General features: G+C 44.9%; 1 protein-coding gene across 6 annotated transcripts in view; it reads right to left on the reverse strand.

Moving 5' to 3' along the window:
• Window positions 1-11,199, reverse strand: part of AAK1 (AP2 associated kinase 1) — an 85,826-nt gene that overhangs the window by 27,754 nt on the left and 46,873 nt on the right. For 4 of the 6 annotated variants that reach the window (XM_050910368.1, XM_050910365.1, XM_050910371.1 and 1 more), the window contains exons 13-16: window positions 9,380-9,609; window positions 8,574-8,731; window positions 8,051-8,167; window positions 6,121-6,216 (exon numbers count right to left, since the gene is read on the reverse strand). In XM_050910368.1, the coding sequence (XP_050766325.1) occupies window positions 6,121-6,216; window positions 8,051-8,167; window positions 8,574-8,731; window positions 9,380-9,609 (601 nt within the window). The remainder of the gene's footprint in view (window positions 1-6,120; window positions 6,217-8,050; window positions 8,168-8,573; window positions 8,732-9,379; window positions 9,610-11,199) is intronic. The other 2 variants (XM_050910369.1, XM_050910366.1) reach the window with 1 other exon arrangement.

Raw genomic sequence — 11,199 nt, forward strand, 5'->3', positions numbered from 1 at the left:
ATAAGTTGGTAACACACTGAACAATCAAGATGCAACATCCCAAAGCCAAAGAAGTCCACCAGCCAGGCACCGCTCACAGTAAGAATGTTACTCACTCGTGTACTGCAGAGGAATAGCAAAAAGAAAGACAATTCAAGAGAGCACACAGCAGAGTTCTTTTCTTCGGATGTCAACTGAGAAAGAAAGACAAGGTTGTAAAGATCCTGCCAAGTCAATTGTGCTGCGAGTGGAAGGGCAAATTACCAAGGTACGTATAGATTAGTCACTCAGGAAGATTTCTGCCTATTGATTAATCCAAGTATTAAAGATTAAAGGCAGCCCTGCACATTATTCAGCAACAGAGGACTTTGACTAATCAAGGGAAGGCACTGGACTTTAATTTTCCTAATGGAGTTTCCGTGAAATGGAATTGTTTCTTATATAGCACAAATAGAAAGAGAAGAAAGAAAAATAGCAATTGGCATGCTTTAAATACACATGCACATGACTTTGTAAACACCACAGAGAATAGCAGGACAACATTTAACAGTGGCTCCTTAAGAGATCAAGATCAAACAATTTTAGTTTAACTTTCAAGATCTCAAATATTGGTAAACTAATACCCCTTCGGATCAAACTCAAAACCCAGACAGAAACAACACTAGATACTATTTACACTCATTTAGTTGGGATTCCATGGTCCATTGGCTTTGTTGCTCCAAATCATCAAAACACCATACTGCACCCTCAGTTAATAATACGGCAATTAATTCATCAAGTTACCAGATGAGTAGTTCCCCTTTTGCATTTTCCCAACTCAAGATGTAAACTCAAATCGTTAGTACACATCAATAGGTGTTTGTGCATGCCTGCAATTACTTTATCTCCATGTGTCATCTTGGTACAAATATAAGTTCTCATTAGAAATATAGTTTTTCTTTTACAGCTGTTATAAACACCCTGACATAGGTGGGCATATAGTTATCTTCTCAGAATTTATGGGTCTGGGGCAGAGAGAGTTATGCTGATTAAAAACATTTCATCAAGTATTTTGTGCCAAAAAATAAGAGAGCCCTCCTACATTAGTAATAGTGGCCCCGTTAAAGCAGCTGAACTTGTGTGTTTTGACAAGGATGTCAATGGCTTGAGTCCCAGCTCCTGTTTCCAGGTGCTAGAAACTGCCAGCTTCAGCAATCTCATCTCAACACTTCCCGATTCTTTCCCATTTCCAGTTCTTCAAACGTTGCAATAGCCTGAAACTCACCTCCAGCTCGCAACGCTGCCTTAGCACCCTGCAGAGAAAGCTTGGAAACCCAGTTCCTGAAGGCCACACATCAGAGCACAATGAGAAAAATGCAGTTTTGCTTAAAACTCCTATTTTTTAAACCAATTACGTTTTGAGCAGGAACGGTTATCAGGGCCACACATTTTTGATAGCTAGCTCTAGAAACAGGCCAAGGGTGTGGACACATTTTGTTTTGAAATTGCACTTCAAGATATCTACTTCCTTAGCCCTGATAAGCATCCTCTCGGGCTAACATAAAAACACACAAGTCCATGAATATTTGAAGGAAATAAAAAGGCAAAAATCATTCTTAAAGTGCTATTGAAAAGCTTCGGAGAACTCCAACATGACAATGACTCTTTAATAAGCAACGCCATTTGCCTTTTCATCAAAAATGAGAACCCAGCGTGTGCCCAGATGGCACAGGTGTGCTTTCTTGGCCTGTGTTTCCTTCCCCCAGCTACGTCTGCATGCTTACTTAGCTGTGCCGGACATGGAATTTCTCTTATCTCACCTTCTGTTATGGGCAAGACAACACCGCAGAGGCCACTTGGTGTTGCCGTTCTTCAAACAAATAACTAACTACACTAAAGATGCATTCGTCTCTCAGCTGCAGCTAAGATGCTGAATTACTGCAGGGAGTGAATAGTTGTGTAAATTCACAAAGAATGATCCATTCTCTTTTGAAAGGGGGTAAAAAAAGATTGACTCATTGTGCAAAGACAGTATTGTACTCGGTACTGATGCAGAGAGGCCACCAGTACCACCACCCTGCACACACGCAGACTCAGCGCGCACACGAATCACTGCAGTGCAATCCGCAGCACCGGGAAGTTTGTCCTCCATCCAGTAACAGGGAGGAGCAGACCTTCATTTTCTCAGCTCTCACACCTCAGTGCTGCTGCTCAACAACAACGCCTCGCTAACTCTGCTGCCAAGGACCCACACCCACCACCTCATCTCTCTCCTCTTCTGCAGAGAGGAGAGGATAAGCCAGGACTGCTTACCCAGGACTGTGCCAGAACTGCTACCCTACGCACAGGGTACCTGGGAGAACGACGTTTATCTGGAACTAGAGCAAGGAGGAGACTCCCCCCCCTCCCACCCCAAACAAACTAACCCTGAAACAATTGGAAAGGAGTATTTTTGGCAGTATCTCAGAGGGCATTTCACTGGGTCCACCCTTCACTTACTCAAAAACTTGTTTATCTGAGCAGATGTTTCTAGAGTAAAGAGGATATATCTAAAACCTTTCCTGACACTAACGATATCTGAAGAGTGCGGGTAACTACATCAAGACAGCACTTAAGCACTTCCATTTCAGTGGTTAATAAGGGACATGGGCTAAACCAGAAGTATTCACATGCTCTGGGTCAAACCTCTCATTAAATACTTCTGCAAAGCAGGTTTTCAGGGTTGAGTCCAAAGTCCATTCATGCCAACAGAAATGAAGGCAAAAGAAACAAAACCTACTGTACATAACAGGCGTAAAAACTCTAGACTTGGGACTATTCAGGGAACGAAGCCTCAATGACAAAGGGAAAGATCTGCCTTGAAGCTTTACAACTCAGTTTAATTTCAGGTCTCCAGAATACCCTGAGCAAAATTTAGCCTCCCAGGCTCGTACGAGCTAAATTCATACTAATAGACATTAAGTAGCCACACGTAGCAGAAAAATTACCATTCTGATCAAATACTCCATTATGATTAACCAGCAGTGAAGCCTGCAATAAGCTTATTAAGAAGAACTTGGCTCACTTTCCTACACACGCACAAGGAAAAAATGTTTTCAGCATGAATATTTAATTCTCCCTTATTTTAACAGATGTTTTGCCATATTTGTACATCCCTCTTGCCAGCTCCTCTTACTAGTTACAATTCCATTAAGAATTGCAGCCATTACGCATTGGAGAAGGAGGAATGTACTGAAAACCATTCTACTTCAACTTGATTGTTGTCCAGAGCTGGTATTTCTGCCTTCTATAGGGTGCTACCTTACCTTTTCTCTAGAAGCACCTACTGAGAAGCTTGTTACCCACAACACATGAAAAACAACCTCCTCTAGGATATCACACATCCCCAGTGCCGTGACCCACGCAAACAGGATAGTCTGCTAGAACCTGCTGTCCAAGGTTTGTCTTTACTGTACGCATTTAAGTGACTACACAGAACCAAAAGTGTGATCCCACTAAACCTACAAGCAAGAAGTCATACTTAAAGCCACATCTGTTGGCTGTAGCTCCACAGCAGTGCGCTCCTCCTTTTGAACACATTTAGGCTGTCTAAGGATGCACCCTATGGCTGTTTGTCATGTGTTAAGCATCATTTACTTGTTTCTCAGGAATCTGGGATAGGAAGGCTCATCTGCCCTTCTGAGCATACAGAGGAAAGGTGGGAAAGCCCAAGGAGGTCTCTGACCCGCATTCAAGTGATGCCACCTGCACCCTCAGGTGCCAGCACAGGGAGCAAGTTTGCGGCTTAAGCAAAAAAAGAAGCTGAGCTCTCAGCCAGACCCTCAGCTGTCGCAGGTTTAGAGCACAGAGCACCGACAAAACTGGCTCTGTATGACAAACAGGGAAAATACCAAATCAAAGCCTCACTTATGCCTGTACTGAAAGCCTTCCTGAACAACACTGCTCTTGTAACCAAGGGGTAAAGGCTGACGCTTTTACTTCTGAAACGGCTATGCATGCTCCCAGTCTATAAAAAGACAGACGTAAAATGTTTTCAAAGCAATGAGATTCACTATGAAGGTTTTCTCAGAAATAAAAATATGCCAAACAGAAAGCAAATATTTAGCAAGCATTCAAAGAAATTCAGCTGCTTCTACACAAACCTAAGGCAGCTTGGAGATGTGCAACTGGAGATGCTGATATACTAAGAGACTAAAGTCAGTCCCAGCTCTACTGACCCAAGGGGCACACCTAAATGAATGCCTTTCACATGCAAGTCACCACATCCCTCTCATCCAAGACCTCTCTGCTTGCTGTGGGGATGTTTCTGCACAGGTAATGCAGACAACGAAGAACAAAGACGACATGTGTTCTGCACGAGACACACACAGATTGAAAACCTGAGTCCAAATCCAAGTTTTTTATCTTTTCTGTTGAATTTACAAGCACAGACAACCCCTCTCAGTTTTCAAAGCTAAGGATAAGTCAGTAGCTCTGGTCCTTGAAAACGTTCATGAGGCCTCAAGTTTTATGTTAAAAAAAAAAAAAAATCAGAAGTGCCTTTGCAGGAAGCCAGCGAAGCCAGATCTCCTGCATGCCCCTGCCCCTGCTTTGCCCCCATGGAAGGAGATCCACTGAACTCAAGAGGACCAGACACACGCAGGCAGAGAGATTAGCAAAAGAAGGTTTAGCACCTGCCTGCAAAGATACACAACCGGTCAGGGACAGATTTGTGGGACGAGCAACCTGGCACCACAAAAACTGCAGACAACTGCTGCTCTGATTACTTGCACCCAAGGGCAGGGCTGAAAGGCAATTTCTCCGCAGTGGTTTCAGTACGATAAAGAATTTCAGAGCTCCCACAGCTAAGGCTGCAACTGCTGCTTCGTATGGTTGTGCTACATCACAATGCAGTAGGCAATAAGGAAAACAACAGTCTTGGTGTGCAACTGTATGCGCTGAGCACGCTGGCAGAGAATTAAATAGTAGTCTGGGCTGACAGACTCCAAGTCAGGAAAACCAACACTTCCAATAGCATTTGTGGGGGGAAGAAAAACGTGCAGTCATCTGCCTTCTGTAGGTTCTTTTCAAATTATAGCTGGGCAGGTCAGCTCCTGGCAAGCACTCACATAGGGGAGAAAGCCTGTAAGTTCTGCTTCTTTTCTCAAACTGCAGCATTTATGAGTAAAATCCCTTTTGAACCAAAACACATTTTTCGTGCTCTTTGAGCATCAACCAGAAGGAAGCAAGTTCCACACAGTTATGGAAAAAAATAGATTTTTTTTTTTTCCCCCTGAATTGCTTAACTTTCCATGGAGAGATGCCACCTTTACAAGCACATAATTTTGAAGCTTGGGTCCTCTACTGTCAAACCACCAGTGATCCACAGCTTGAGCTAAGGATAAGGGTGAGAGCTGTAACAAGCACTTGTCCTCTGGGGCTAGCTGACAAGAAGGGACCCGTCACACACATCCACCAGAGGGCTTAGAGAAACTCCAAGATAAAAACATTCCCATATTCCAAATCCCACTGATTTGCAAATAAGCTCGTAAGCACTTACATAATCTTGTGCTAAAAAGTGTTGGCTGCTGCAGTCAGAAATGTGCACACAGGAAAGACTTCTAAATAGTACCGCAAAGTAAATGGAAATAGCTACCAACTGCACTAGAAAATTTTGCCAATTCAGAAAAGGTTACATCTTAACTTGTGCTTCACACGAAGCATGCATTTGCAATAGAACGTGGAAGCCAAAGAAACACTGACTCTTACGGGAAAGAAAGATTAACAATAATAAAAACTACAATTTCAAAGTTGGAGACCAATTTGAAAATGGCTTAGGTCAGAACAGGTAATTACCCAGTGATTATTTTTGGCTGTGAATACTGAACCTTTAAAGACACCAACATTGTTGGCATTAGAAACAATCTGATAACCCTAGGCTCTGCCATGAAAACTAAGGGCTCTTGTGCTCAGCACCGCTCCCACCGCCACACAGATATTCAATGGCAGAAAGCACTACACATCATTACTACCACTGAGGAGTAAGCAGCAGAGCTTGTCAGCGCCCAGCACCATTGACTGAGGCCCAGGATTTCAGGTGTGCCTAGAAATAGAACCGGAAAATTAAGAGTACAAAACAAGCAACAAGAATCTGCCCCCCTCCATAAACTCAGTTCCAGTTACCTGGCATGTCGGATAACGGGAGAGGAATGAAAGGATCAGGCACAGTCAGAAGAGGAGGGCTACTGTCCAAACTCAGAATGTCTTTCGTTTTTTCAGCTGGTAACGAGGAAGAGAAAAGGCAGAGTGAAACAGAGAAGAGAGAAAAGCAGAAAGCATCGAGCAAAATCTCAGCAAAGGCACAGCTCAGTATTACAGAGTCCAAGCTACGGCCTGACAAGAACCACACACACATGCATGCTCAGAACAAGTTTACGTTGCTAGTGAAAAGAAATAAAAAACCCCAAAACAAAACCAGACAACTATTACCATGTAGCTCTCCAACACAATTTAACCCACAGATTTCAAAACATTCCTTGAAAGGGAAGTACTACTATCTCGCTTTACAGCGGCACAAAAGATGAAATGCCTTAACAAAGGACACACAGCAGGCCAGCCCCCATGTTGGGCCTCTTTGTCTGAGCTAAAAGATATAGCATCTTGCATCAGACAGGCTTAGACAGGCTCGGATCTATGAGGAAAGAAAAAGAAAAGGGCTAGAAATGCCCAGCCCAGTGCCAGCACTGAGAGAATTTCCAAGACACCTTCCTATGCCAAACTGCAGGACAGGAGAGTCGAGGGGCACATTTTAAAGGCAACTACTAAAAGAATTGAACATACTACAGTGTCCAGAAAGCCCAGAACATGCAGATGCTTCTCAGGCTTTGCAGAAGGTACATTACAGCTGAATCTGGAGCTGCTGCTGCTCAACATCGCTCCACAAAGGCTGATGGAACATCATAAACTGTCCACAGGGCACTGAACAGCTGGACAAACTCAGAAAGCAACCCCCTAGAGCACTCTTGCGTCACAGACTTCAACTCCTTAATTCTCAGGTAAGAGCCAACAATACCAAGCTCAGTTATAAGTGCCTCCAAATCTCTTTTTATAAATAGAAATAAGCGTAAATGGATTTGTCGCTTCTTGTCCCACAAAGGATTCTTCAATCTCTTCCCAGGACTCCTCTCACCAAGGGTTGGCGCACTTCCGTGGGGAAGCATCAAACAGTTGCATTTGTCACCAGTAACAATGGCTGCACAAGACGGGGGAGAGGATTACTTGCATTTAGGGCTCCTGGAAGCAGTTTTCCAATACTGTGTTTGGCAGGTCCTGGCTGCCTTCAGTGAGAACTGATGCTGAAGAACTAGAAATAAGCAGCAGCACTCACCGAGTTTTTTCGGCATAGAAGCGGCTGCTCATGGCAAAACCTTGGCACCCAAGTACCAAAGGAGACACCAGGCAAGGTCACGCATGCAGAGGCCTCTGCAGAAAAGCTCCTTAGACCAGCCAAGGGCTCCTGGCCTCTGGATCCAGACAGCACAGCCAGTGCAAAACTTCTTGCCCTCACCATTTAACATGTCAATTATGAGACTAACTGTGCTCTCCTCTGAGGATTTTTCCCTGCTCACTCCTGTGTCTGCTATTCTCCTCATTCTGTGGCGGAGACATTATTATCCCCGCTCCTCTCCTCCTTCATACAGCCTAACAACTGCAGGCAAGGAATATCCTCCAGCATGTCTGACCAATGTCTCCGAGTCCAATTCTCTTATTGCACACCACATATTTTACTTCTAATTATAAGCTGCATGGAACTTCAACATGTTAAGAAGCTTACTTGAGAACTTAAGGGGCTCAGTTTCTTCCTTTCACCAAAAACCTCACCTCTATAGACAGTGCCTCCCGTCGCTGCTACCCAGCCGTGACAAGTACACGTGCCTTTCCTACCTTCGCTTCTTTACTAAAGTGCCAACCCTATCCTAGAGTTCTCAGTGCCAAGGCCCAGCTCAATTTATACCAGTTTTACCTTCCTTTCAAAGAGGCTATGACAAAGAGTTGCCATTTTTCTGCAGTGCTGTCCAGGGCATTGCCCTGTAGGACATATTCACAAACTCACCTGATCCAGCAGTGAAGGAAGAGCCACCAAATGCATCTGCCTGGGTTGCAGATGAAGCCGGCTGGAAACCTGGAATCAAGTTCTCTGTGGAACTGCCCATCTTTTCTGGAGCTTTCCCTGAAATGCCAGACGCAGATTTAGGGGAAAAACTTCCATTCTGAAGGTAGGTTGCTTACCTAGATTTTTTAGGACACTATTTCAGTATGTGACTTAAGCCCCTTCCTGCAAATCATAGCTTGCAGATGAAGCACAGTTTAAACTGTAGTTTCTACAACCAACTGATCAAGGCCACTTTAAAAGCAGTTAGTACCTCTCCCTTTGAGGATCACGCTCATTTAATTGCAATTGCTCAGCAAAGAGGACAGGGACTGAGAAGGGAAATTGGAAGGATTTAGCTCTTACAGGCACAGAGGACCATGACAATATGGGAGCACCCCAGCAGCACCTGACCGAACGCATCATCATTCCATGCCATCTTCCATTTTGAGAGCAGGCTGGTATTAAACCATCTCCATGAACCTACCGTCACCTAGCTTTGCAAAGTCCTTGTTCAGCAGCTCCTCAGCTGTGAGTTTGGAGAAGTTATCATCATCAAACGGATTCCACGTGGAGACATCGGGCGGGTTATAGACATTCTGCTGTGAGGTCCTTGGGGAACCCGAGGGTGTGGTGGAGGCAGATCTGGATGTGATCATCCCAACCAAACAACACTCATTAATAACCCATCTGAAATCCTCTGGACAGCACTATGAGCTGGTCCAAGCTACTGCATTTTCATTACTTCCTACTTAAAACACGCAGCACAAGTTATTGTACTTGCGTGCCCAGAAAGCTGGGACCAGTTCACCTTATCTACTCTTAATCTGACTGAGCATCCTGGTGTCAGGGATTAAAACAACCATCATAAGCATCCCATTTGAAACAGTTTTCTGCAATGCCCACGTGGAGGCTTCCTGCCTGTAGACACTATAGAAGTGAGCTAGCAAGTACTCCTGGGGAAGCGCTGATGCTAAGCGGCAAGCATGAGGCATGCACCAGGCCTACTGGTGGAACAGCTGAAACGACACTAGCTTTTCTAATCCAGAGGAAGGCCCTGTTCGCTTAGCTTTTGGGGAGCACGGAAGCACTCCAGAGGACTTCTGCCTTTGGGGAAGTTTTTCAGCAACTTTCTGCCAAGCCCTCAGCTGTAGTCTTGGGAAGGCAAAGACTCATTTAGACCTCAGAGTTTGCTGCCTACCTTCATCTCGGAGCTTCGCCTAGGAAATCTCTGAAGAGCCTCATCCACCCCCTCCCTCCGTACCCCTTGGCACCAAGTGAGCAGCCACCTACTTGGACTTGTTGAGACTGGCTTCAGCAGCAGCTGCCTGCAGGAGCTGGGTAGACTTGCTGGCTGGAACCCCAAAAACCGCACTGTGGGTCACGTCGCTCAGAATCCTCCTGTGTCCTGCACGCTGCGTCTTGGGGGAGGATGGAGGGGTGAGAGAGCCCAGCTTCTGACCTTGCACTGCTGTGGGGGGTGTGGTTTGAGGTTTTTGCTGTGGCCTCATTTGCGCCTGCATCTAGGAGAGAAAGTAAAATGATATCTCCTTGTTCGTGAACAACAGCCATGATGAAAGAACGGCTATGTGCTGGAGAATCTGACCTTCAAGTCATGGACTGGGGATAGGCCGGAGGGGGAAAAAAACAAACAAACAAAAGAATCGGACGCAGGGGGGAATTCGCTGATCTATAATATTTCAGGATTACTACAACTGCACAAGCAGAGACTTTCTCCCCTTTCTATGGTGCAGCTCTGGAGGCAAAGCCCCTATTAGCGCTTATGATTAAAGGCTAGCTGGTCTCAGAAACTTGCTTATGGGTAAAGAGGCTGAGATCCAGGGCAGAGGTAAAAAAAAAAGAAATCAGATCACAGTGTGCAGGAGTCTTGTCATAGGGACACAAGGAGTGGGGGTAAGGTGAAGAGCAGCGCTTCTTCCAGCAGATAATGTGTGATTGGGGTTAAATCCCTGAAGGAGTACAGGTCTTCTGCAGAAATCTTGTGCAAGAAGCTTTCTTAGCTTTCTCTTAGGAAAAAAACAAAACAAAACAACCAACAAAACAAGGACCACAGGAGCAACGTTTGTCACTAAAATCTGGAGGAGAAAAACAGGCACGTCTGGCTTAGGTGTAAGCCAAGATAGCCCAGCCACAAACCCTCTGGAAACTTGAAGGGGTTTCCTCAAACCGGTCTTATTTTTCCATTACCTCAGTCTTGTGTTAAACTCACAAACCCATAAATACTTGAAATACTGTTTTGTAGTAATAAACAACAGCATCACTTCCGATTATGTGATTTTTCAAAATCTGTCTGGCAGTGAGATATCACGGTTGGATTTAAAGCAGGAAAACCAGAATGCAAAGAGCAGAAAGCTGTGCATGTCACCTCCACTGCCTGGGCACTAGCTCCCTGTTCCCCACCCTGTATCATCCCAGGCCATTTTCAACCAAGGAAGACAGATGAAAGACTTGGAAAGACCTAAGAGGGCAATGAGAAAAAGAGTTACGTCCCCAGTGTGATGCTTAACTACAGTGGGGCAAGGCAAACAAGCGGTTAGCTGTCTTGCTTTTCATCTGGCATTTTCAGGCAGACTAATTCACTGCAGCTGAGAAGCAAACTGACCTGACTGCTTCTGATGCACCCACCTTACATCTCGCTATATAGGTCACTGCAGAACAGTACATTTGGTGCTGAGAAATAAAAGGGCAGTGCTGAGATTGCCACAGAAATGAATGCAGAGCTTATTAAGCTGAAATCTCACAACGTGAAAAGGTTTTGACGGGTCCTGGCTTGGTATCTTCTGCTCAGAGGCTCTGCTCTGCAAAGACCACGTCTCACTATCATTTTTTAAATGAGCCGACCACTGCTTTTCCCCTCCTGACTGCTGCAGGAGCGGAAAAGTGTCCAGATGCGTCCATTCTGATCAGCCTTCCAGGGGGATAAGGCTAATTCTCAATCTAGCTGATTTAATAAAATTAAGACTGGTTTTGTGCTAGTGAATCACAGCAAAGCTCTTTAGAGATGCACTTCAATACTACGTTTCAGGCATTTCTCCTCTAAAAGGAACAGGGTAATAACAGGCCTCATCCAAAACCTGTCTGCATGTACTGAA

This window comes from Gymnogyps californianus, chromosome 23 (genome assembly GCF_018139145.2).
Source record: "Gymnogyps californianus isolate 813 chromosome 23, ASM1813914v2, whole genome shotgun sequence".
NCBI lineage: Eukaryota > Metazoa > Chordata > Aves > Accipitriformes > Cathartidae > Gymnogyps > Gymnogyps californianus.